We start from the raw sequence: 27298 nt of genomic DNA on the forward strand, positions 1-27298 counted from the left end.
ATGTTGATGGGGAGGTTGTGTATGTGTAGGAGCAGGAAGTATTATGAGAAATATTTGTACTTTGCTGCCAATATTATTGTAAACCTAAAACTTATCTTAAAAAAAATAGTTTTAAAGTTGAACAGATAAAGACATAGCACATAATAGAACATACGTGGGGTCCTGTTCTTTCCTCATATTTTCTTTTTCCGTCCCTCTTTAAATTGATAAGATTGTACTCATTGATTCTTTGGTTCCTTCAAACTTCAGGTGTTTTATTACGTTTTTTATTCCTTCTCTTCACGTTTGTGTCATCTCTTCCATTCTTCTTTACTTTTTCCTCTGCCTCTTCCACTCCTTTTTCTCCTCCCCCACCCATCTGCTTTCTCTGTTTCTGCTTCTCATTTGCTACCATAAACCAAGCCATGTGTACCACAAACTTTGAGTTTAAAGTCCCTTCCACTCCAGCAGTCTATCAGTCCTCTAAAATATTCTCCTCATTTATGTTCTCTTTTTTTTCCTTTCTCCTCTTTCCATTGTTTTTTGAATTACTTAACTTCCCTGGACCTCAGTTTTTCCATGTGGAAAACAGAAACAATAATAGACTGTTAAAAGCATCAAAGGAATTAAATAAATCTCTTCCTTCAGAGCCCAACATTCTAGAAATGTTAGTTTATTATTTTCCCTAAGGTATCATGGTAACGTTGAAAGATGGCTTTGGGCTTGAAGAGACCTGAGTTCCAGGCAAATCTCTAAATTTTTATAAGCATCAGTTTCCTCGTTGGTAAAGTGAAAATAAGATGCCTTCCTTATACCTAGGGTTTTTTCATCTCCCAGGAATTAAAAGACTCAATGCACAGGAAAGCCTCACTCTACAAGTACAGGCCGTCATCATAAACCGTGTCCTGAAGTCACACTGGGGATGCTGTATAGTTATGAGGAATCAGTAGGATACAATTTTAAAAGATGCCTGACCAAAAGGAAGCACTTAACACATGTTACCTATTAAGACTTCCTTTACTTTTTCCACTTCTTTCCTCTTGCTCCTCAAAAAAAAAAAAAAAAAAAAAAAAAAAAAAAAAAAAAGGTTAAACTAGGCAGGGGACGCCTGCTGCTAAACTTCTATTATTGCTTGTTGTCTCCTTCCTAGCTCTCATTTCCCTCCCTCCCTTTTTCCCTCCTCCCTCTTTTTCCCATTACAATTTTCCTGTCGCCCCATGCTCCCTGTGCAGCCCAGATCTCCAGATTCCTGGCAGCTTTGAGCCGACACATAACCACCCAGTACCTGCGGAGACCCGGGGACGCTCATCTGCATTTACCGTCCAGCGCTCATCTGACAATAAAGTTTTATTGAAACAGAATGGGGCGGGGCGGGGGGGGGAAGGCGCCCGTCATTCTTCCTCAACAACCAATCAGAGAGTAGAATGACTGGCGCTCGCAGGAGCTTCAGCGGTCGGGAGGGCGGGGGAGGGGCATGGCCCGCCCGAAACCGGCCTCGTAAAGAGCGGAAGTACGACGCGGAAGCCAGCCATAGAGTTCAGTGGCCAGAGCGACTCTGCAGGGAGGTGGCAGGAAAGGCTCGGAACAGCTGCCGGAGGTGACGGAGCTCCGGCCCCGCCCAGTGTGCTGGAAGACGAACCTTCCAGGTAGCGGCCCGCAGAGTCTGACCCAGGGTACGACGGGGCAGTCGCCGTGAGCCCACGGTCCCTGGGCGGCCTCTTTAAGGGGGGGGCGGAGCCACGTGGAAGGATCTGGCGGGTGAGGTCACGTGATTGAGGGCACTTGCGGGGCACCGTGGAAATTTGAGGGACCGTTGTCGGGGTGGACACCATGTGACACCCCTTACCCCACTACATCCTGTGCCGTGGGGTTCAATGGGGTGCACGTGGTGGGGCTTGGGATCAGGCCCGAGGATGGGGGAGGGGGCGTGGCAACCCTGTCTCAGCCAGGCTTCCATCAAAGTGGCCGATTTTAGGATTTCTAGATCCGAGTTTTAGACTGCTCCGTCTCTCATCCCCCATTTGCAGAAGTGACTCAGTGTCTCTGCAATCCAGCCCCGGCTCCTGTGCTTCCAGCCCTCCCAGTGTTCAGAGGCCTCCAGCTTCACATTCTCTTTCCTTGCAGCTCCAGATATCCTGAGCCCAGGTCCCCCCAGCTCAGTGCAGCCATGAGTGCCGAGGTGAAGGTGACAGGGCAGAACCAGGAACAATTTCTGCTCCTGGCCAAGTCAGCCAAGGGGGCAGCGCTGGCCACACTCATCCACCAGGTGCTGGAGGCTCCTGGTGTCTACGTGTTTGGGGAACTGCTGGATATGCCTAATGTTAGAGAGGTGGGTTCCTGGCCTGGAAAGCCCTCAGGGAAGCTTGGGGCTAAGTTTGAACTTGAGAATGGGTGGGCCGGGCTCATTTGCAACTCCATAACCATTCAGTTGAACAAGAATATGATGATGATTAATTAGCAGCTGGCAAAAATAGGTCGGCAAGTAAACCTCTTACTTTCCTTTGATGATGATGAATCTGTAAAACCCACTAATTTTCATTTTTAAGCAAAAGAGCACGTGATTCAGAAAAGGAGACCTGATTTCAGCCTGTCTCCTCCCATGTAGTAGCTCTCGATTAGACCATGTCTCCTTGATCAGGTCATTTTTCCTTTAGGACCTCTGTTTCTCTGTTTTCCCTTTAGCATTGGAGCTGATACTGCCCTTCACTGTCAATTACAGAAATCAGGTCAGATTATGGGAAATTTAAAGTCCAATACAAATGAAAGGCAATAAACATGAAATTGGCATACCCTCCTTTCCCGCTTTGTACCCTTTGTTAATTCCCTTAAGTTAGAGATGCTTCTAAAAGTGTTAGAAGGTCTTTTCCCTGAAAGACATGTGGCAAGATGCTAGGAACACAGCAGAGAGAACTGTTCACATAGAAGTGGCAGAGTGAACAGTTTAACGTATAGAGTGGGTGGGTCACCAAGATGTATCACCTCACCCCACGTCCTGAGATGCTAGGGCATTGGTATGTAGGCAGACTATATTAGGTTTTTGAGGGCCAATGATTGAGTTGATGGATTTTGCCTTGGGGTATATGGAGAATTCTCTAGTTGCCTGCTTTCCTCTGCAGTGGAACTAAAGAGGGTCCATTAAGGTGAACAAAAAAAGCACTTATTGGGCGCTTGTTTATCTCTCTGCTACTCACCTGGGAATTCCAAAAAAGTACAAGACACAGTGCCTATTACCCTTCTAAAACTTATATTCCAGTTCCAGAGATAAGATGAATGGATATGGACATGTAAATTACTTATTTAGCAAGTATTTGTTGAGAGCCGAATACATGCCTAGTTCTGCTAGACGTAGGTGGGTGGGATACCAGGGCCTGGATCTGTAATCTTATTGGAAAAAAAGATATTCTTGGGTAACAACCTAAGGGTTTGATCGATTAAGTGCCAGAATGAGTGATCAGTGATAGGAGATGAGTGAGTGAGCTGGCCTGGATGATGAAGCTGCTTGGGTGCTAGAAGTCTGACACAGAGGCCACAAATTCCAGTGCCTGCTGGGGCCACGCAGCTATTAGAGATGAATGAGGCTAACACAGGAGTCTTTGGTGACTTGGCAAGAAGAGCAAGCAGACTGCCCGATGATATGCAGATTCAAAAATACTAACCACACCCAAAGGACCAAAATGCAATTTGCAGTGTCTGGGTGTGCACGTGCCCACACATACTACTGAACACTCTGAATGTGTTCAATTCTGAATTTAAGAGTGAAGACATATGGAGGAAGAGGGTATGGTGGATTTCTGGGGGAAGGGAGGCAGGGTAGTGCAAATAAGGGCCTAGAGGTGGAAATGAGGCCTTCCAATGGCGAGAGTAATCAGAGAGGCAGAGAAGTCCTTTTGGTGAGCTGGAAGAGCCAGTGGGAGAGGGGAAAGATAGGGCCAGAAAGTGGAATTCAAAACAAGTGAGGCTGGGAAACTGGAGAGAGGCCCATCTTGTCACCTCTTCCTTCATGTTCCTGCAGCTGGCCGAGAGTGACTTCGCTTCCACATTCCGGCTGCTCACAGTGTTTGCTTACGGGACATATGCTGATTACTTAGGTAACCAGAGGGCTGGAGCTCTGGAGTAGTGGAGGTGGGAGAAGGGCAATTTTTGGAAGGACTAGAAGAAATTCCTGGGAAACCCTTCTACGGTACACAGGGTCAGAGTTAAGACCTGAATTGGCATGGAAAACTGGGGGAAAAAAAAAAGATGAAGAAGCAAGGGACGAAGGTTAGGGCTTCCCACAAAAGTGTAATCAGGATTTCCTGTGCTTTGTCTTTTCTTCCTAGCTGAAGCCCGGAATCTTCCCCCGCTCACAGAGGCTCAGAAGAATAAGCTTCGGCACCTATCAGTTGTCACCCTGGCTGCCAAAGTCAAGGTGAGTGACTGTGTCTCTCCATATACCACCCCCCACCCCAAGCCTTCCGGGTCCTGAACCGAAGGGGAATGTCCCTTCAAAGGGCCTGTCTGAAGGGAATTTGCATTCAGACAGCCTTTGCCCACACTGTTGCTCTTCTGCCTTCCCTAAACCCTATGTCCCTCCAAGGTCTGTATCTGAGCTGCACTTCCTGCAGCAGCCTTTTGGGCTGAATAGTATTCTCTTCGCTTTCTGTTTTGTTTTTGTTTTTCATTCAACATTTTTTGCATTTTGGGTCAAAATAGCAACCAGAGTGCCATTCGCTTGTTAATGCGATCACCTTCCTCCTCACTATAGAAAGTCCCACACAGGGGTGTCTGAGTGGCTCGGTCAGTTAAGTGTCTGCCTTTGGCTTAGGTCATGGTCCTGGGATCAAGCCCCATTGGGGGCTCCCTGCTCAGTGTGGAGTCTGCTTCTCCCTCTCCCTCTCCACACCACCCCCCCGAGCTGTGCTCACTCACACTAGCATGTGCAGGCTCTCTCTCTCTCAATTAAATAGATAGAAATAAAAAAACAAAAACAAAAACCAAAAAAAGAAAACAAACAAAAACAACAAACAAAAAAGAAAGTTCCACACAAACGGCCTCAGCTTTCAGATGTGGGGACAAGGCTCTCTCTTCTGGTGAAGTGCCCGGCTTCTGTTTGCCAGTCAGAAGTGCATAACCCAGACATATCTCTGTAGTTCCAGTTGGGTTCAGTTTCTTATTAAATATCCCTCTCCCACCCACCTACATTTTCTCAGCTGTTCCTTAACTTTCCTGTGGTCCCCATGATTTGACCTAAACCAGGCTCTCTGTTGTGAGGTGCCTCTGTGGAAGGAAGTGGGGTATGAATGGTTAAGTAACTCAGACCCCAGCCCCACCCCCACCCCGTGCTCTTGTTACATCAGGCTTATCTAGACCAAGGTCTGTGCTGTCCTGAGCTGTGGCCAGAGGACTGATGCCCAGGCAGATGTCACTTTCTTCCTCTGTAGGGTGGGAGGTGAAGGGTGGTAGGGAAACGTAAATCTTAAATCTGATTTGCCATCGTGCTTCTCGGGAGGTTATTTTTCAGGGGATGGTACTTTAACTTAATTTGCCTTAGGCCCCGCCTTTTAGAGGATTTTTTTAAAAAAAATTATTAGTATTTTTTAAGATTTTATTGATTTATTTGACAGAGAGAAATACAGTGAGAGAGAGAACATGAGCAGGGGGAGTGGGAGAGGGAGAAGCAGGCTTCCCACCATGCGGGGAACCCGATGGTGAGGCCTGATCCCAGGACTCTGGGATCATGACCTGAGCCCAAGGCAGAAGCTTAATGAGTGAGCCACCCAGCCGCCCCTAGAGGAAATCCTTTAGGAGTAGGGGTGGAGGGTGCTTGGGTGGTTCAGTTCTTAAGCTCCTGCCTTCCGCTCAGGTCATGATTCCAGGGTCCTGGGATCAGGCCCCACCATCGGGTTCCCGGCATGGTGGGAAGCCTGCTTCTCCCTCTCCCACTCCCCTGCTTATGTACCCTCTCTTGCTGTGTCTCTCTCTCTCTCTGTGTGTCAAATAAATAAAATCTTTATTTTATTTTTTTAAAGATTTTATTATTTATTTGACACAGAGAGAGAGATCACAAGTAGGCAGAGTGGCAGGCAGAGAGAGAGGGGGAAGCAGGCTCCCGCCAAGCAGACAGCCCGATGTGGGGCTTGATCCCAGGACCCTGAGATCATGACCTGACCTGAAGGCAGAGGCCCAACTCACTGGGCCACCCAGGCGCCCCTAAATAAAATATTAAAAAAAAAAAAAAAAAAGGAATAGGAATAGAGCGTAGGCAGGGGAGCTGATGTGGGGATGGAGTGGGGGTGGGGGGGATGGAGAGAAGACTCTTGGAAGCCCTACTCTGCTGGAGAGCCTCACAAATCCCAGCCCAGCCTCCCTGCGCCCCAGTGTATCCCATATGCAGTGTTGCTGGAGGCCCTCGCCCTGCGTAACGTGCGGCAGCTGGAAGACCTTGTCATTGAGGCAGTGTATGCCGACGTGCTCCGCGGCTCCCTGGACCAGCGCAACCAGCGACTGGAGGTTGACTACAGCATTGGGCGGGACATCCAGCGCCAGGACCTTAGTGCCATTGCTCGAACCCTGCAGGAGTGGTGAGACTCCTGTCCTGGCCCTGTTCCTTCTCTCCCTCCGGGAAAGGGGCAGGTGCTTTGCGGGGTTGGGGAGGGCTGGGCTGGGCTGCAGAGTTAGAGTCCCAGAGGATGAAGGGAGAGGCCCTCATTCCTCCAGAAGCTTCTGAGGGCAGAAGGGAGCAGAGGAGGGCCTGCAGGGCAAGAGGCTGGAAGCAGTGTTCTTGGCATAGTCATTGTGGGGAGCGGGGAGCAGTACTGCTGAGAGGCTCCTCAGTGGGGTGTTGGATCCTCACTTAAGCTGGATTCATCCCATCGGTCTGTAAGCAGCATGTCTTAGGCCCTGGGTCTCTTCTGCTTCCGTGTTTCTCTTTGTGTTCTTGTCTAACTTCAATATACCTTTTTTTTCCTTCTCTCCAGCATCTACCCAGTGTTGTTTTCGGTTCCTCCTCTCACATGTTGTTCATTACTCCAGGCGCTTCCCATACCTGACTTAGGCTGCCCCCCCCCCCCCCAGGTGTCTTTGTGGCTCCTGGGACTATTGTTGCACGTAGTTTCCAGGTGCCCTGGCGCGGGTCCCTAACTCAGACAAGGTGTTTGCATGCAGGGTGTTCTGAGTCTGTCTGTCGTGAGTGTGCGATCCCAGCCTCCTGCTGACGCGTCTCCGCTCCTGATCCTCGCAGGTGTGTGGGCTGTGAGGTGGTGCTGTCAGGCATCGAGGAGCAGGTGAGCCGCGCCAACCAGCACAAGGAGCAGCAGCTGGGCCTGAAGCAGCAGATCGAGAGTGAGGTGAGCGGGCGAGGCATCTGGACGGACCTGAGCTCCCGAGCTCACTCAGCCGGGGCCAGTTGTCCCATGTGGAGGGGTCAGGACCGTGGCTGTAGCAAACAGACAAGGTCGGCAGGGCCTGTCGGATTCTGGGACTTCCCTTATTGTCCCCCATTTCTTTCATCCGGGTAGGTGGCCAACCTTAAAAAAACCATTAAAGTTACAACAGCAGCAGCCGCCGCAGCTACATCTCAGGACCCTGAGCAGCACCTGACTGAGCTGAGGGAACCCGCCTCTGGCACCAACCAGCGCCAGCCCAGCAAGAAAGCCTCAAAGGGCAAGGGGTGAGCCAATGTGGCAGGAACCGCTTGCTTCCTGGGTGTCCTGCTTTTACATCAGAGACCCGGGTGTCCTCACCCCCTTTAGTCGTTTGCATGGGAGTAGATGTGGGGGGAGGCCGCAGTGGTGAGGGGAATTCCCTGCAGCCTCTCTCTCTCTCTTCCTCTTGCCAGACTCCGAGGGAGCGCCAAGATTTGGTCCAAGTCGAACTGAAGGGACTGTCGTTTCTTCTCTGGGGATGCGGGGTCCTAGCTGCCTGCCTGTCCTTTAGGAGTCCTCGGCCTCCCTGTGCCCCTGGCCAGCTGATAACCCTAGGTTCATGACCCTTAACCTCCCTCTTCTCTCCCTGACCCCCAAGCATAGATCACACCTTCTCTAGGGAGGAGGCAAGTACAAGTCATGTTTTTATTGGTACTTTTGCTTTATGTGACTTTATTATGTGTCCCATTGTCTCCCTCCCCCTCCCTGCCATGCTCTCTCCCTGTTTCTTTAAAGTGGGGGTGGGGGGGCAGCATCTATCCCTGTTTGTTATCTGTCATGGAGTGGGTGGGGCTGCTACTTCTCCAGCATAACCCACACGTGTTTCTTCTCTCACCGCCCCATCCTCGCATGCCTAATCCCCAGTTTGTACTCCTTACTGCCCCCCGCCTGTCTGGGCAGCATCCGAAGAGCCATAGGGCTTCTGCCTTTATTCCCACCCGGAGAATCCTGGGAGCCAGTCTGCCATTCTCGGAGTAACTGGACACTTTCATCCTAGAATCCTGTCACACTATCGTTGTTTCCTTTCCTCTCTTCTCCCCTTGGGTCCTGGGAATGCTGCTGCTTCAATGACCCCAGAGCCAAAGAAGGGCACCCATCTCTTGACATGTTGAGAGATGGCTCTTTCTTAGCCCTGGCTATCTTGGAAAGCCTGATGGCAATCCTGGAAGGATTTATACTCCTTTTGTGAGTTTGGTGGGGAAGGGAAGGGGATATAGATTGTATTAAAAAAAACTATATATATACATATATCTATATATAACATGGAACAGAAATAAATCTATGAGAAGTCTATCTACAAACATGCCCGGAAATGGGTATCTTCTGTCTTTGATATGTGCAGATGGGAAGAAGGCTCATTGTCCGTCCACTCTAAAGCAAAGTGCTGGAAAGAGAAGAGAACCGGGTACTGGGTGCCGGGTCCTGGCCTAGGAGCCAGGAGACCTAGATCTTGAGTCATGTGACTTGGGACAGATTGCTCAGTATTCCATCACTCACTCAGAAGCAGCGGATACTTATCGGAGCACCAACACGTGTAAAGCACTAGATGTGCAAAATGGCCGTCGCTGGCCCTCCTCTCGGAGCAGGGCTGCAGCCTGTTACCTTCCTTCCTGAAGAATTATAAGGGAGAAGAGTTGATAATAACCTTCAGGTTTTGCATCAGAACCACACAGGACTCTGAGATCTGCAGAAAGCAGCAGCAGGCTCCCGTCCACCTTCCAAGGCAGAGCTTCCCATCCTGGGACGATTGGTCTCCTTGGTCTAGTGCACTACTGTGCACTCTTTTTAGAATTGCGAAGCTCGGGGCGCTTGGGTGGCTCAGTGGGTTAAGCCTCTGCCTTCGGCTCAGGTCATGATCTCAGGGTCCTGGGATCGAGTCCCGCATCGGGCTCTCTGCTCAGCAGGGAGCCTGCTTCCCTCTCTCTCTCTGCCTGCCTCTCTGCCTACTTGTGATCTCTCTCTGTGTGTCAAATAAATAAATAAAGAGCAAACATTTGTGAGGGAAAAAAAAGAATTGTGAAGCTCTAATGTGAGGGACAGTTGACCGCCCCCCGACCCCCACATGCCCGTGAAGCAGTTGCCTCCTGAGGGTCCCAGTGTTGACTGAGCTGCTCTCCAGAGATTGTGTTTTTCTCTAGGTGGACATCTAGCACAGACCACTCTGCGGGCACCAAAGGTTTCAGTCACAGAACTAGAAAGTGGGGTGGGATCCTGAGGTTTTGATTAAAAGTGGGCTGGGCAAGTGTCCTGTTTGGAGAGGGCTGTGCAGGCTTACTGGGTCAACTGGGAGTTGACACTTGCGGCTTCTTGGTTTGGCTTTGCCTCCACGAGCTTGTTGAGCCTGCTTTGTCTTGGTTCTCAGTCTCTACCTCTACAATAATCCCCTTCTTCCTCCCATACCCTTCGATGTGTAGAGGTTGCTAATTCCTGATACTTTGAATCTGTCCCCCCCACTTCCTTCCCCAACTTTTTGCTTGAACTTAGTATCTTGTTTTCTTGGAAGCTAGTTCCAGCAAGTGGCTCCATAACTTCTCTCAGCTTTCTAGTTCCCGCTTTCAGTGGATGGCTCCAGAGTCTAAGTGTGGGCTGAGCTGGGACTGCCTAGCTTAACACCCAAAGCGGGAGAGGACCATTCACATGGCCCCAAGGACACGCAAAGTCAGTCTGTCTTTGACTTAGAGGGATGGGGTCTTGGCTACCAAGGCATGAAGAAGGGGGAGCAGATTATTTTGGTGCTCAGTTTTTGACCATGAAACTTGGTTCAGGATTTAGAGATTCCATGTACAACCAAGCTCAGGGTGCCAGAATATTTCCAACCAAGAATCTTAACCACCATGGGCACCCTCTCACACACTGATCCCCTGGGGTACAGCAGTCTTAAGTGGTCTTATGACTGGACCGCTGTGGCAAGAGGAAGAGGAAGAAGACTTGCCTTTATGAGAATTCAGAGTTCATGCTCATGAAACCGGTGACACTTAAAAGACTATGCCAAAGTGTCTGAAGCTAAAATCAGCGACTGGACTGGTGTAAGTCTTCATGCACAACAAGAGCAAAGACAATGTCTACAGTCAGTATTCATGAAATCCCGTTGAAGAGAGTTTGGGAATTCTCTGTTTAGATGCGTTTTCCAACAAGAATGAATAGAAGGGAGCTTTGGGCAGTCCAGGCAATGTATTAGTTATCCATATGGTATAACAAATTACCCTAAAATTTAGTGGCTTAAAAATACACATTTGGGGGGGCGCCTGGGTGGCTCAGTGGGTTAAATCCTCTGCCTTCAGCTCAGGTCATGATCCCAGGGTCCTGGGATCGAGCCCCACATCCGGCTCCCCACTTGGTGGGGAGTCTGCTTCCCCCTCTCTCTCTGCCTGCCTCTCTGCCTACTTGTGATCTCTCTCTCTCTGCCAAATAAATAATAAAATCTTTAAAAAAATACACATTTGGGGTGCCTGGGTGGCTCAGTAGGTTAAGACTCTGCCTTCCACTCAGGTCATGATCTCAGGGTCCTGGGATCGAGCCCCACATCGGGTTCTCTGCTCAGCAGGGAGCCTGCTTCCTCCTCTCTCTCTCTGCCTGCCTCTCTGCCTACTTGTGATCTCTGTCAAATAAATAAAATCTTTAAAAATCATTTATAAAAAAATAACACAAATTTACTATCTCATTTTCTGTGGCTCAGGAATGTGGGCACACTGTTTTCTGCCTCAGGGTCTCTCACAAGGCTGCAATCAAAGAGTTAGCTGGAGCCATGTCATCTCAAGGTTCCAAGGGGAAGGATCTTCCATCCACACCCAGTGTGTCAGCAGGATTCACTAACTCATAGATGGCTGGACTGAGGAACTTGTTTCTGGGCTGGCTGTTGGTCAGAGGCAGCCCAGGTAGCCCCCTCTATCAGAGCAAGAACCAGAGACACCACATCAGAAAAGCAGAATCAGGGGCGCCTGGGTGGCTCAGTGGGTTAAGCCGCTGCCTTCGGCTCAGGTCATGATCCCAGGTCCTGGGTTCAAGCCCCACATCGGGCTTTCTGCTCAGCAGGGAGCCTGCTTCCTCCTCTCTCTCTGCCTGCCTCTCTGCCTACTTGTGATTTCTCTCTGTCAAATAAATAAATAAAATCTTTAAAAAAAAAAAAAAAAGAAAAGCAGAATCAGTCTTGTAACCTAATCGTGGAAGAGGTATCTCGTCACTCATAACCAGTCACCAGGTGGAGCCTAGTGACTGTCAGAAGGCAGGGATCATTGGAAGCCATGTTGGAAGTTGCCTACCACAGACACTGTTTCTGTGGGCCACCAGCATCAGAAACATCAGGGGAGCTTTTGAAAATGCATATTCCTGGATCCCGCTCGCACCCCAGTTCCTACTGAATTAGAATCTCCAGGATGTGGATCAGAAATATGCCTTCACTGTCCTCATTGACTCAGCTCTGAGCTGAGAAGTCCCATTTATATAAGCAGACTTGCCCAGATTAGTGCCAAATTGGATCAGCTGAGAAGGCTTCTACTGTAGGGCCTTGGAGGACAGGTATGGAGACGCAGGGTCACCATCTGGAAGAGAAGGATGTGCAAAGGTGAAACTTTGAGTACAGGACAAGAGAGAGAATTTGTCCTTTGAGGTTCTTAAGTATATGGTTAAGTAATTTAAAGTTGATAAGTGCTGAGAAGTATAGGGTGATATGAAAGCATTTAGCATTAGGATCTACATCTTACTTGGGGTCAGGAAAGCCTTCTTCAAGCCTTCTTCTACTTTCCAGTGAAAGTAGAAGCCCTAGTGGCAGTTGGCCTGACAAAGGAAAGGAGGATGAGCATTCTGGGTGGGAAGAACAGTGTTGATGAACACCTGACAGCGTAATATAACCCTAATGTGTGTTACACCTCTTGGCATTGGAGTTCTGGGTGATTTTTGTCTTTGTGCCTATTTCTGTTGTCCAATCTTTTTATGATCGTTTAAGACTAATATTAAGTGCTTCCTGCAGTCAAACATGATGCTAAGTGCTTTGCATATATAAACTCATTTAATCCAAGCAGCAGCCTTGTGAAGTTGATACCACTATTATCCTCCTCGAAAGATGACAGAAGAGGTACAGGGAGGTTATGTAACTTGCTCAGGACCACACAGATGATAAATGGAGTAGGCACACCTGGTGTAGGCGCACCCCTCCCCCCATCACTCCCAGTGCTCCCAGACAGACTGCATGGGACAACTCTGAGATAGCAGAGAAGTAGATGGTAGCAGGGAGGAAGAAACCAGAATTTGAAGTTCCGTGAAACCAGTGGTGAGTTTGCCATCGCCCCCCGCCCCCGCCCACCCCATTATTGCCCAGAGTGGACTCAGGTGGCCCAAACCCAGCAATGTACATCAGGTCTGAACTGAAAGAGTTCCTCTTGGAGCCATCTACTTATTGCAGGTCTGAGGAGCCAGAAAGGGACTCCTAAGGGTCAGAGAGTAGGGGAATCTCCAGTTTTTTTTTCCTTCTCTCCCACCTCTAGTCCCGGGCAGCACCATGGTAGTGTAGCTATAGCTGCATAATGGGGCACAGTGGCTGGGCAGGCACTGAAACCTGAGGGGGGGGGATTTCCTCTAGCACAGGCGCTGTGGTCTCAAGAGCGTTGAGGCAAATCGCTCTGCTTTTTTCTTTCTTTCTTTTCTGGATGCTTAGCCCAGACACAAAGCGGGAAATGCGCAGCAGAGTAGAGAAACTAAAGCCCCCCCGCTTTTTTTGGCCAGAGGATCAGGAAAGGAAGACCCAGAGAATCAAAGTATCAGGGAGATCAGAGAGAGGAGAGAAATCGAGAATCCCATAGAGTTGTGTGTGAATTCTTGGGCTCACCTCAAATCTGCACAAGCACGGACCCGACCTTAAACATCTTACCAAAGCTTTACTAATTGAGCTACAGGGTGGACCACTGTCCGGGTCTCACTGACCACTGGGTGGCACACATCCGGGACTGATGTGGATAGCCCCACAAACTGAAAATTAAACTGACGTTGGAACCACAATACAAAGAAGACAGGTTGCTGCAGGAACAAAACCTCATCAATCACCTGCTAAAACAAACATTCCCGTTAGCATTTTAATAAGATCCAGAGTCTCCACCAATATTCAAAATATCCAGGATACAATCTAAAATTGCCCAGCTGATACAAAAAACTCTCTAGGGAAAAGACAAGCACCCCCAACATGACAAATGTTGGAATTTAAAGCAAAGACTTCAAAGCAGTTAGTATAAACATACTGGAAGAAGAAAGGAAGAAAGCTTTCGAAACAAATGGTAAGGTAGAAAGTATAAGCAAAGAAATAGAAGACCTAAGGAATAGTCAAATGGAAATTTTAGAACTGAAAAGTAGGAGTAAAATAAAATATTCACTGGATAGCAGACTGGAGACTACAGAGGAGTGACTTTGAAGATAGTCAATATTAATTATGCAATCTAAACAAATAAAAAAGATAAACAAAACAGGATCTCAGGGATCTGTGGAACAAGACCAAAAGATCTAACATTTGTGTCAACAGAGTCCCAGAAGCTGAGGAGAAAAAGTATGAAGTAGAAAAATTACTGGAAGTAATCATGGTTAAAATGGTCCCAGGTTTGGCAAAAGACATACACAGATTCAAGAAGCCTGGTGAAGAGGAAACAGAATATACTCAAGTCTGTGACCAGGCATCATAATCAAGTTGCTGAAAATAAAAGACATAGAAAAATATCCATAGAACATCTAGAGAAGAATAACCAATTTCACATAAGAGAACAATGACTCAGATTACTGCAAATTCCTCATCAAAACTAGGAAGCTGGAGGAACTAGAATCACACTTAAAGTGCTGAAAGAGGGACACCTGGGTGGCTCAGTTTTTTAAACTGCTGCCTTTGGCTCAGGTCCTGATCTGAGTTCTGGGATCGAGCCCCATATCCAGCTCCTGGCTCAGCAGGGAGTCTGCTTCTCCCTCCCACTCTGCCTGCTGCTCTCCCTGCTTGTACTCTCCCTCTCTGTTAAATGAATAAATAAAATCTTAAAAAAATAATAATAAAGTGCTGAAAGAAAGGTGTCAATTCAAGATTCTATACCCAATGGGGGCGCCTGCATGGTTCAGCCAGTTGAGCATCTGCCTTCAACTCAGGTCATGATCTTGGAGTCCTGGGATCAAGCCCCGAGTCGAGCTCCCTGCCCAGCAGGGAACTGCCCCTCCCCCTGCTTGTGTGAGATCTTCTCTCAAGTAAATAAAATCTTAAAAAAAAAATTCTATGTCCAGGGGCGCCTGGGTGGCTCAGTGGGTTAAGCCGCTGCCTTCGGCTCAGGTCATGATCTCAGGGTTCTGGGATCGAGCCCCGCATCGGGCTCTCTGCTCAGCAGGGAGCCTGCTTCCCTCTCTCTCTCTCTCTCTCTGCCTGCCTCTCCGTCTACTTGTGATCTCTCTCTGTCAAATAAATAAATAAAATAAAATAAAAATTCTATGTCCAATGAAAATGTCACTCAGAAGTTAATGTAAAATAAAGACATTCTTCTGTGAAGGAAAGTATAACAATTTGTCAGTAGCAGGACCACTCTAAATGAAAGATTACGGGGGTGCCTGGGTGGCTCAGTTGGTTAAGCGCCCAACTCTTTTTTTAAAAAAATATTGAATATTTATTATTATTTTTAAAAATTTTTATTTGTTTTTTGAACATATAATGTATTATTAGCCCCGGGGGTACAGGTCTGTGAATCGCCAGGTTTACACACTTCACAGCACTCACCATAGCACATACCCTCCCCAATGTCCCACCCCACCACCCTGTCCCTACCCACCTCCCCCTGGCCACCCTCAGTTTGTTTTGTAACATTAAGAATCTCTTATGGTTTGTCTCCCTCCCGATCTTCCCATCTTGTTTCATTTATTCTTTTCCTACCCTCCAAACCCCTCATGTTGCATCTCCACTTCCTTATATCAGGGAGATCATATGATAGTTGTCTTTCTTCGATTGACTTATTTCGCTAAGCATAATACCCTCTAGTTCCATCCATGTCGTCGCAAATGGCATGATTTCATTTCTTTTGATGGCTGCATAGTATTCCATTGTATATGTATACCACCTCTTCTTTATCCATTCATCTGTTGATGGACATCTAGGTTCTTTCCATAGCTTGGCTATTGTGGACATTGCTGCTATAAACATTCAGGTACACGTGCCCTTCGGATCACTATGTTTGTATCTTTAGGGTAAATACCCAGTAGTGCCATTGCTGGGTCGTAAGGTAGCTCTATTTTCAACTTTTTGAGGAACCTCCATGCTGTTTTCCAGAGTGGTTGCACCAACTTGCATTCCCACCAAGAGGGTAGGAGGGTTCCTCTTTCTCCGCATCCTCGCCAGCATCTGTCATTTCCTGACTTGTTAATTTTAGCCATTCTGACTGGTGTGAGGTGGTATCTCATTGTGGTTTTGATTTGTATTTCCCTGATGCCGAGTGATGTGGAGCACTTTTTCATGTGTCTGTTGGCCATCTGGATGTCTTCTTTGCAGAAATATCTGTTCATGTCCTCTGCCCATTTCTTGATTGGATTATTCTTTGGGTGTGGAGTTTGCTAAGCTCTTTATAGGTTTTGGATACTAGCCCTTTATCTGATATGTCTTTTGCAAATATCTTCTCCCATTCTGTCAGTTGTCTTTTGGTTTTGTTAACTGTTTCCTTTGCTGTGCAAAAGCTTTTGATCTTAATGAAGTCCCAATAGTTCATTTTTGCCCTTGCTTCCCTTGCCTTTGGCGATGTTCCTAGGAAAAAGTTGCTGTGGCTGAGGTGGAATAGGTTGCTGCCTGTGTTCTCCTCAAGGATTTTGATGGATTCCTTTCTCACACTGAGGTCCTTCATCCATTTTGAGTCTATTTTCGTGCGTGGTGTAAGAAAATGGTCCAATTTCATTTTTCTGCATGTGGCTGTCCAATTTTCCCAACACCATTTGTTGAAGAGGCTGTCTTTTTTCCATTGGACATTCTTTCCTGCTTTGTCAAAGATGAGTTGACCATAGAGTTGAGGGTCTATTTCTGGGCTCTCTATTCTGTCCCATTGATCTATGTGTCTGTTTTTGTGCCAGTACCATGCTGTCTTGATGATGACAGCTTTGTAATAGAGCTTAAAGTCCGGAATTGTGATGCCACCAACTTTGGCTTTCTTTTTCAATATTCCTTTGGCTATTTGAGGTCCTTTCTGGTTCCATATAAATTTTAGGATTATTTGTTTCATTTCTTCGAAAAAAATGGATGGGATTTTGATAGGGATTACATTAAATGTGTAGATTGCTTTAGGTAGCATAGACATTTTCACAATATTTGTAAGTGCCCAACTCTTGATTTTGGCTCAGGTCAAGATCTCAGGGTCAAGCAATGGACCTGCGTGTTGGGCTCCATGCTCAGCAGGAAGTCTGCTTCAGGATTCTCTGTCCCTCTCCCTCTCCCCCTCTCTTTGCTTGCTCGCTCTCTCTCAAATAAATCAATCTTCTTTAAAAAATAAAAGAAATGCTAAAGAAAGTTCTTCAGACAGAAGAAAAATGGTGACTGAGGAAACAGGACATCAAGAAGGAAGAGAAGCAGATCTGGTAAGTATAGATTGTTCTCTTGTTCTTTAAAAGGTCTCTAACAATTGAAAGTAAAAGTTATAAAACTGATGGGGTTTTCAGCATTTGCAGATTTAATACCTATGACAACTACAACACAAAGGAGAGACAATAAAGGGGCCTAACATGGTGGTAAAATCTGCATTTAACCTGACATAGTGAAGTACAGATTCTAAGTGGACTTCGGTTAAGTGTGGATTTTATAATCCCTAGAGGAAGGTTAGTAAGCCACACTCCACAGGCCAGAACCAGCCCACCACCTGTTTTTGTAAATAAAATTTTATTGGAACATCTAGTATAATACTGTCTAGCTCCATCCTTGTCATTGCAAATGGCCAGGTTTCATTCTTTTTTATGGCTGAATAATATTCCATTGTGTATCTGTACCACATCTTCTTATCCATTCATCTATCAATGGACATGTGCACGGATTCCATAGTTCAACTACTATAAATAATGCTGCTATCAACATATGGGTGCATGTATCCCTTTGAATTAGTGTTTTTGTTTTTTGGGGTAAATACCCAGTAGTGTGATTACTGGATCATAGGGTAGCTCTATTTTTTTTTTAATTTTATTTTTTATAAACATATAATATATTTTTATCCCCAGGGGTACAGGTCTGTGAATCACCAGGTTTACACACTTCACAGCACTCACCATAGCACGTACCCTCCCCAATGTCCATAACCCCACCCCCCCCAACTCCCCTCCCCGCATCAACCCTCAGTTTGTTTTGTGAGATTAAGAGTCACTTATGGTTTGTCTCCCTCCCAATCCCATCTTGTTTCATTTACTCTTCTCCTACCCCCTTAACCCCCCATGTTGCATCTCCTCTCCCTCATATCAGGGAGATCATATGATAGTTGTCTTTCTCCGATTGACTTATTTCGGGTAGCTCTATTTTTAACTGTTTGAGGAAACTGCATACTGTTTTCCACAGTGGCAGCACCAGTTTACATCACCAGTCGAGTGTTGCAGCAGACATTGTATGACCTGTAAAGCCTAACATATTATCCGGCCCTTTACAGAAAAAGCTTGCCATTCCTGCCCCAGGGTTATCACTTAAAAAAAAAAAAAAAAGATGGGGTGCCTGGGTGGCTCAGGTCATGATCCCAGAGTACTGGGATCCAGCCCCACATAGGCTTCATGCTTGGTGGGAAGCCTGATTTCTCTCCCAGTCCCACTGCTTCTGTTACTTCTCTCGCTGTGTCTTTCTCTGTCAAATAAATAAATACAATTTTTTTAAAAAGTAAAAAAAAAAAAAAAAGAAAAAGAAAAATTTAGTGAGAAAAAAAAAGGTAGAACACTTTCTATCTAATAATATCCAAATAGGGGCACCTGACTAGCTTCTTGGTTAAGTGTCTGCCTTCAGCTCGGGTAGTGATCTCAGGGTCCTGGGATCAAGCCCTATGTAGGGAATCTACTTCTCCCTCTCCCTCTGCCCCTCCTCCCTGCTTGTGCAAGCATGCTTTGTCTCTTAAGTAAATAAACAAACAAATAAATAAAATCCAAATAAGCAACAACAATTAAAAAAAAAAAAAAGGCTTGAAAGTGGAGGTAGCCGAATTATAAATGGGACCAAACAGAATAATAAAATAATAGAAGTAAATTGAACCATATTCACACTTATATTAAATGTAAGTAGCATAAATACACCAATTAAAAGACAGACTATCAAAATGCACTTTAAAAACCACAAAAGATCCAACTATATGCTATCTTCAAAAACCCATTTTAAGTATAAAATAGGTGGATTAAAAGTAAAAGAATAGAAAGACATATACCATGAAAACACTAATCAGAAGAAAGCTGTACTGGCTATAGTAAGGCAAAATTACTTCAGAGCAAAGAAAATTACAAGGGGTATAGAAGAACAGTACATAATAATAAAAAAGTTTGGTTTTTCCCAGAAGACATAATTCTAAATGTCTGCATCTAACTACAAAGGTTCAAAATACAAAAAGCAAAAACTCACAGATATTAAAGAGAGAAAAAAAAGGACAGATCCACAATTGTAGTTGAAAATGTCAAAACTCAGTAGTTACCAGCAGAACAAGTAAACAAAATTAGATGTATAGAAGTATGTAGAACTGAAAATTGTCATCAACCAATAGGATCTAACTGAAATTCATAGAACACTTCCTCGACACAACAGAATCACAATTTCTTTTTAAATACACATGGCAGGGGCGCCTGGGTGGCTCAGTGGGTTAAAGCCTCTGTCTATGGCTCAGGTCATGGTCACAGGGTCCTGGGATGGAGCCCCACATCGGGCTCTCTGCTCAGCAGGGAGCCTGCTTCCCTTCCTCTCTCTCTGCCTGCCTCTCTGCCTGCTTGTGATCTCTGTCAAATAAATAAATAAAATCTTAAAAAAAAAACACACAAAAACACATGGCAGGGTGCCTGGTTGGCTTAGTGGGTTGAGTCTCTGCCTTCGGCTCCGGTCAGGGTCTCAGGGTCCTGGGATTGAGTCCTGCATCAATCGGGTTCTTTGCTCAGCGGGGAACCTGCTTCCCCCTATCTCTCTGCCTGCCTCTCTGCCTACTTGTGATTTCTCTCTGTGTGTGTCAAATGAATAAATAAAATCTTTTAATAAATAAATAAATAAATAAATACACACGACACACCAAGATAGGTCATGTCCTGAGTCATAAAACAAACCTCAACAAATTTAAAAGGATTGGAGTCATACAAAGTATGCTTTCTGGCCATAAAGGAATTAGAACTAGAAATCAATAAGAGAAATTCAACAGGGAAATCTCCAAACACATGGAAATTAAACAACATACTTTTAAATAGCCAAATCATCAAAAAGGTAGTGCCAAGAGAAATTAGACAGTATTGCAAACTTAACAAAAAGGAAAATACAGAGGCACCTGCGCAGGTCAGTTGGTTAAGTGTCTGACTTTGGCTCAGATCATGATCCCAGTGTCCTGATCCAGCCCTGTGTTGAGCACTGCACTCAGTGGGGAGTCTGCTGTCCCTCTCCCTCTGCTCCTCCCCTCTGCTCATGCTCCCTCTGCTTCTCTCTCAAATGAATAAATAAAATCTTAAAAAAAAAAAAAAAGGGACACTTGGGTGGCTCAGTTGGTTGGGCATCTGCCTTCAGCTCAGGTCATGATCCAAGGGTCCTGGGATCGAGTCCCACATCGGGCTTCTTGCTCAGTGGGGAGCCTGCTTCTCCCTCTCCCTGCTACTTCCCCTGTTTGTGCTTTCTCTCTCTCTCTCTAATAAGTAAATAAAATCATTTTTTAAAAAAGGAAAAAATAAAATATCAGAATAAGTGAGATGCAGATAAAGCAGTGATTTAAGGAAAAATTATAGCATCAAATGCTTATATTAGGAAAGAAGAAAGGTCTCCAGTCAATAATCTATACTTCTACCTTAAGAAGGTACATGAATAGCAAAAATAAACACGAAGCAAGAAGAAGGAAAACATAATAAGAGCAGAGCAATGAAACTTAGAGGTGCCTAGCTGGCTCAGTCTGTAGGCCATGGAACTCTTGATCTCAGGGTGAGATTGAGCCACACGTTAGGTATAGAAATTACTTAAAATAAAAAATATTTTAGGGGCGCCTGGGTGGCTCAGTGGGTTAAGCCTCTGCCTTCAGCTCAGGTCATGATCTCAGGGTCCTGGGATCGTCCTACATCGGGCTCTCTGCTTAGCGGGGAGCCTGCTTCCCCCTCTCTCTCTGCCTGCCTCTCTGCCTACTTGTGCTCTCTCTCTGTCAAATAAATAATTAAATCTTTAAAAAATATATTAAAAAAAAGAAATTAATGAAATTAAAAACAGAAAAATAGAAAAAAGAATCAATGAAACCAAAACTTAATTGAAATGATCAATAAAATTGACAAACTTCAGGGTGCCTGGGTGGCTCAGTGGGTTAAGCCTCTGCCTTCAGCTCCATTCATGATCTCAGGGTCCTGGGATCAGGCCCCACATTGGCCTCTCTGTTCAGTGGGGAGCCTGCTTGCCCCTCCTCCTCTGCCTGCCTCTCTGCCTACTTGTGATCTCTCTATCTCTCTATGTCTTGTGATCTCTCTCTCTATGTCATAGACAGATCACTGAGCCACCCAGGCGCCCCTGGACTTCATCTTAATTACAACTTTTGCTTTGAAAAAGAAGATATCAAGAAAAAAAAAAAAAAAAAAAGAGGGGCGCCGGGTGGCTCAGCGGGTTAAAGCCTCTGCCTTCGGCTCAGGTCATGATCCCAGGGTCCTGCGATGGAGCCCCGCATCAGGCCTCTCTGCTCAGCGGGGAGCCTGCTTCCCTTCCTCTCTCTCTGCCTGCCTCTCTGCCTACTCGTGATCTCTGTCAAATAAATAAATAAAAATCTTAAAAAATAAAAAAAAAGAAAGAAAGAAAGAGAAAAGAACAAGAAGATGTGAAGAGGAGGAAAAGACAAACTACAGAGTGGGAAAGAATTGCTTACAAATGCCATTTAACAAAGGACTTCTTATCAGAATATATAAAGAACTCTTCAAAACTCAACAGGAAGAAAATAAACAATCCAATTTTGAAAAATGGCAGGAAGACTTAAGCAGACACTTCATCAAAGAGGTTGTAATGATGGCAAATAAGGAATGACGAAACGCTCAACATCATTACTCACTAGGGAAATACAAATTAAAACCATTCCAAGATACCTATTAGAATAAATAGAAGAACACCTACGCACTTAATGGAATGGGTAAAATAAAATAAAAACTGGCATATTAACCGCTGGCAAGGACACAAAGCAACCGGGACTCTCTTACCTTGCCAGTGGGAATGCAATATGGTGCAGCCACCCCGGAAAAGCTTGGCATTTTCTTTTCTTCTCTTTTCTTTTTCTCTTCTTTTCCTTTTTTTCTTTCTTTTCTTTTTAAAAAGATTTTATTTATTTATTTGACAGAGAGGGAGAGATCACAAGTAGGCAGGGAGGCAGGCAGAGAGAGAGGGGGAAGCAGGCTCCCCGCGAGCAGAGAGCCTGATTCGGGCCTCGATCCCAGGACCCTGAGATCATGACCTGAGCCGAAGGCAGAGGCTTTAACCCACTGAGCCACCCAGGCGCCCCTTGGCATTTTCTTATAAAGATAATACGCACTTACCATATGACCTAGCAATCCCACTCCATTGCATTCCTTTAAAAATTAAGATACATACACACAAAAACATGTGCACAAGTGTTTATAGCAGCTCTGTTCCTATGCCCCCAAACTGGAAACTAGAGTATCCTCAGACAGGTGAATGGATACAGATTATAAACACATAGAATACTACTCAGCAATAAAAAGGAGTAAACTATTAATACATGCCACAACATGACTGAATCTCAAAGGCATTATGCTGAGCCAAGGAGCTACTCTCATCTATGATTTCATTCTATGACATTCTGGAAATGGCAGAATTATAGCAACAGAGAACATATCGGTGGTTGTCAAGGTTAAGATTCGAGGAAGGGTGTGACTACAGAGAAGCGGCAGGAAGGTGTTCAGGGTGATGGAACTGTTTGGATCCTGACTATGGGGGTGCTTACACAAATCCGCATGTGTTAAAACTCACCCAAAAGTATACACACACACAGAGAGAACAATTTTTTAAGGTTTTTTTTTTTATTTGGCAAAGAAAGCAAGAGAGGGAACAGAAGCAGGGGGAGTGGGAGAGGGAGAAGCATGCTTCCCACCGAGCAGGGAGCCCAACACGGGGCTCGATTCGAGGACTCTGGGATCATGACCTGAGCCGAAGGCAGACACTTAACGACTGAGCCACCCAGGCTCCCCACACACATAGCAATTTTATTAAATGCTTTAAAAAAAATACAAGATTTAAAAAACAGACATACTGGGCTACTGGCATTCATCATTTGAAATATGGTGTTGTTACTTGAGTTAATTTTAATGTAAATTAAAAGTTTTTACAAATCACCAAGGAACAGTTTGAAGGACCACCCCCCGCCATAGTGAAGCATTCTTTATAGCATGTTGGTATCGTTTGTGTCAATCTGGATTTTGAGTCCTGGCTCTTGGAGCGCTGCTAGGTAGCTAGCTGCATGGCGTGCAAGCAAGTCACCTCTGTTTTTTTTTTTTTTTTTAAGATTTTATTTATTTATTTGACAGAGAGAAATCACAAGTAGGCAGAGAGGCAGGCAGAGAGAGAGGAGGAAGCAGGCTCCCCGCTGAGCAGAAAGCCCGATGCGGGGCTTGAACCCAGGACCTGGGATCATGACCTGAGCCGAAGGCAGCGGCTTAACCCACTGAGCCACCCAGGCGCCCCGTCACCTCTGTTTCTTAAGCAGTGACATAGGAGCGGGGTTTGGGAGGATCTCTGTAACTGTTGCTAAACTTCATTGGAATCCTCTCCAACCTGGACATTCTGCTTTAGTAGGTCTGGGGTGAGAAGGTCACCTGTAAGGTCTCTAATTCTAAATGTGTTATTTATTTATATCATATACTGGGTTTGTTTAAATTAAGATTTGGGAGCACCTGGGTGGCTCAGTGGGGTTAAGTCTCTGCCTTCGGCTCAGGTCGTGATCTCAGGGTCCTGGGATAGAGCCCCACATCGGGCTCTCTGCTTAGCGGGGAGCCCGCTTCCCCCCCCCACCCGCCTCTCTGCCTACTTGTGACCTCTCTGTCAGATAAATAAATAAATAATCTTTTTAATTAATTAATTAATTAAGATTTGAATTGGGAATCAGCCTATGTCCTTCCCTGCCATGTTCCCTGTATATTGGGAACTCCACCCACCCCCCAACACACACAAATCCGGGATATCTCGACTAAATTCACCAGTAGATTTCTAAGATCCTTTTCATCAAAGCATTTCCCACCTCAGTGTGACCTTGACCTTGCCTAAGGTATTTCTGCTCCCCCTTTTAGAGACTCAGTGCCACCTCCATGACCCTTTCCCACGCCCCCTCTCCTATGCTCCAGCTTCATGTGTCCATACGGCCTAGCCTCAGACGGCTCAGACGCTGGGTTGGCCTCTTGGCTGGAGAACACTGACATCTTGGAGAGAATTGTCCAGAACCTGCAAGCTCCCCAGGTGGCAGATGACAGCAGATGAAGAGGATGGGATGGATGCTGAGGTTAAGGGCCGTGGGGAGCGGGGACGGGGGCGGGTAGCATCTTATTCCTACGCAAAAGATAAGGACCTCAGAGAAGAAAAGAATCATAAAAGGCAGAGAAAGGGCAAGGAACTCTGAGTACTAACTTAGTTCATCTCATCCCAGGGATAGTCCAGAGTGGGGATGGTGGGGAAGCAGGGGAAGGAGTAGTACTGAGCCCAGAGGGAGAAGTATTACATGCCTGTCCTGGTCTCCCTAGAGTTACCATTTCAGGGTGGACATTGAGGATGGGAAGGCTCAGCCCTCTCTGCCTACCTTCCATAGCAGCTCTGCTGGCCTTTGGCAACCCGGGCCTCTCGAGTGCTCTCCCCTCCCGCCATGCCAGCTGTGGCCCTACAGGCTCTCCCCAGGGACAGAGGCTAGTTGGGACACTGCTTAGGAGAACCAGGTACCCAACTTCCCTCCCTGTGCCCCCAGTTCTTCACCTCCCCAGCTTCTAGCAGCCTCGCCTAGATCCCACCTCTCCTATCTGAAGACCCCAGGGACGTCTAAGAGGGAGAGAAGTAAAGGCTACTTTTTTCTTAACCCTATCCCAACTGGAATGGCCTGGGAGGAGGAGAGCTTGGCCCTTGCAGCTCTCTCAGCCCTTGGGAGGACTCAGACCCAGGCTGGGGAGCATCAGGGCGGGGCAGGTGCATGGAGTATTTAAGTGGACTCAGACTACGTGGGCTGGGAGACTGAAATACTGCGTTCTTCTTGTGGATCAGCTCCTGGTTCTCTGGGTAACCCGTTTGTGACTTGGGCTCTGGATGGCAGGACAGAGGAAGGGGGCATGAGGTAGAGGGTATTAGTAGGACCCAAGGTTCTTTGTTAGCCAAGGACAGAAAACAACCCAAACTGCAAGCAGGGCTGGGTCAGAGTGACCAAACCTTTGTTTCTACTTGTTAGTCTAAAAGTTGAGGCACGATGGGACCCGTGGGTGGCTCAGTCATTAAGCATCTGCCTTCTGCTCAGGTCTTGATCCCGGGGTCCTGGGATGGAGTCCCCATCAGGCTCTCTGCTCTCTCTGCCTGCCACTCCTCCTTCCTGTGCTCTCTCTTTCTGTCAAATGAATAAATAAAACCTTGAAAGAAAAAAAAAAGGAGCAAGACAGAATAATCTGGGAGAAATCATTTATATCCCATATACTGTGTCAAATGCTTTCTCTGTACTAATTCACAGATTTCTCACTGTTCTGCAGTATGGACCCATGTCCCCAGCGCCATCAGCACCTAGAAAGGCCCATTTTACAAAGTGGGAAACTGATGTTGAGAGATTAAGAATCTCTCCCATCAGAGCTAAGTGGTAGAGCCGGGTCTCGCTCATGCCAGGCTGTATTCATCATTTCACTCCTCTAGATAATTCATTCCCCCAAGCCATGCAGGAAAATAATGAGTCTGACCATGTCCCCCGGATGAGCGGATGGCTGTTGTGAATGAGGCCAGGGCCCAGTTGGAGAGCTGACCAGAAATAAAATGTCAGCTTCCTTCCCGAGAGTTCTTCCCTCTCTGTCCCCTGGGCCTCGCCCCACAATGGCAGACAGGTCAGGAAGTGCCAGGGGGCTGGTTCTTGAGCCCCTCACTTGGTGGCTACTGCTAACTGATTCCCCACAACCTATTCCTCCCTACTCACTAGTCACAGGCCCTATGAATGAGTGCTGGGCTGAAGGGTGGTCCTCACCCAAGAGCAGGGAGTAGAGGTGAAAACGAGTTCGTGTGTCTGAAAGCCAGGACCTACTCGGCAGAGCTTGGGAAACACTGGGTTGACTCACCTAGATTGAGATCAGGGCAACCCTTGCCCTGCTCTGGCCCCCACTGAGAACCATGCCCGTGAGTGTGGGCACTGTGACTAAAATCCAGGTTGGCAGGTCGGGCATGAACTATAGCCTGAGGTTTTCTAGGTAGTAGGGAACTTCGGAGCGGAGGCCCAGGGAAGTGGAGGACCTGCCCAAGACCACTCGGCTGGGTTGGCGGCACAGGTGAGGACCCAGCCTCTGGGCATCCTTTACAGGGCTCGAGCTCTTTCAATGGTGGGCCCCTCAGGAGACTGAGGAGACGCTCCCACTCCCAGAGGAAGTAAATCTGTCTATTCAGAGCCCAGGGGACCCTCTCAGACTGAGGACTGTGCTCACTGAGTCCCAACATCTGTAATTCAGCAACCCAGGTGGAGATGAATTCTCTCTACAGGCACCTCCCCTCCCCGACACACACACACTTTTCCAAAGTTCACACCACACCACTTCGCTTTTACAAAAGACCAGCATTAATACTAATTTTGGCTAACACAAAGAAATATGGATTTTTGCTTTTATGAGACAAAGTGGAAACAGCTCTCAGCATTTCTTCTGCAGCAATTTAGGTCCCACCGAGCTCCTGTCCCCGGAGCTCTGCTCCGCTCCCTGCCTCTGGCCTAGCTTTGAACTGCCTGGGAGCCCTATTTTGTGCGTCCCTTAGCGAGATGGTTTCAGCAAAATTCAAGAGGTTGTTATTTCGGGTCTGGGAACGCTCAAGAGCTTTTCCACGTCAGTTAATGGTAATCTGTTCGCTTTGTGCCATTTCACCTTACGAAAGGTTTCACAGGAACGCTCTGCTTTTGGATAGTGGGGGGGTGGGGTACCTGTACCTGACTTCTGAGATTGCTGGGTTCTCTTAGCTGTAGGGTTGGTTCCCTTAACCCTGCTCACGCCTCTTCACCAGCCTCATTTAATGCGATTTTGGCACCTGCCCTGAGATACCAAGTCAGTGCCTGGTTGTCACACTCAGCTTCATCCCTCTGCAGTCAGCAACCAGACAGGTCTCTGAAGTCTGTTTCTTCACAGAGGACATGGAAAGATCCTCCCTTCCTTGAGAAGAGCCAGAGTCTTGAGTTGTGTGTGAGTGTGTGTGTGTTTGTTTTTCTATGTAAGCTCTTCGGCCAGCGTGGGCCCTGAACTCACAACCCCGAGATTGAGAGTTGCGTGCTCTACTGAGCCAGCCAGGCACCCGTGTTGTCCCGTTTTTTTTTCACTTTACCATAGACTGAAAAGAACTGAAGATTTTTATAAAGAAGAAACCATCATCAGCCCCTTACAAGCATTGACCATCCTTAAGTAAGTTCCCAAGAACAGAGTGACCCATTTGGCCATGCCAGGTCAAGAGAGAGCGAACATCTTGAGAAATTTGAGCACCTCATGCCCTTTCAGCACCGCTCAGGTTCCAGATTAGTTTTCTTCTCTGGTCTCCCTCCCTGGGCTCAAATTCTCAACAACTG

At 46.6% G+C, this 27298-nt stretch overlaps 1 protein-coding gene and 1 long non-coding RNA gene across 4 annotated transcripts; one reads left to right on the top strand and one right to left on the bottom strand.

The window, feature by feature from the left end:
- Positions 1-991: 991 nt before the first annotated feature.
- LOC125106314 (uncharacterized) lies at positions 992-1295 on the bottom strand. The gene is made up of 2 exons (XR_007129299.1): positions 1265-1295; positions 992-1025 (listed from the first exon to the last, which is right to left on the bottom strand). It is a non-coding gene; the product is annotated as an uncharacterized LOC125106314 (long non-coding RNA).
- A 181-nt stretch (positions 1296-1476) lies between these two features.
- COPS7A (COP9 signalosome subunit 7A) lies at positions 1477-8683 on the top strand. 3 transcript variants are annotated; one of them, XM_047740162.1, is made up of 8 exons: positions 1477-1625; positions 2104-2308; positions 3992-4067; positions 4299-4387; positions 6337-6539; positions 7199-7304; positions 7476-7627; positions 7796-8683. In XM_047740162.1, exons 2-8 carry the CDS (start codon positions 2147-2149, stop codon positions 7833-7835), a joined length of 828 nt encoding a protein of 275 aa, XP_047596118.1. In that variant the 5' UTR covers positions 1477-1625; positions 2104-2146; the 3' UTR covers positions 7836-8683. The 3 variants fall into 3 exon arrangements, with proteins under 3 accessions (XP_047596118.1, XP_047596115.1, XP_047596116.1); XM_047740159.1 differs by having other exon boundaries at positions 1496-1652; XM_047740160.1 differs by having other exon boundaries at positions 1512-1737.
- The last annotated feature ends 18615 nt before the right edge of the window (positions 8684-27298 follow it).

This window comes from Lutra lutra, chromosome 8, assembly GCF_902655055.1.
Source record: "Lutra lutra chromosome 8, mLutLut1.2, whole genome shotgun sequence".
NCBI classification, from domain to species: domain Eukaryota; kingdom Metazoa; phylum Chordata; class Mammalia; order Carnivora; family Mustelidae; genus Lutra; species Lutra lutra.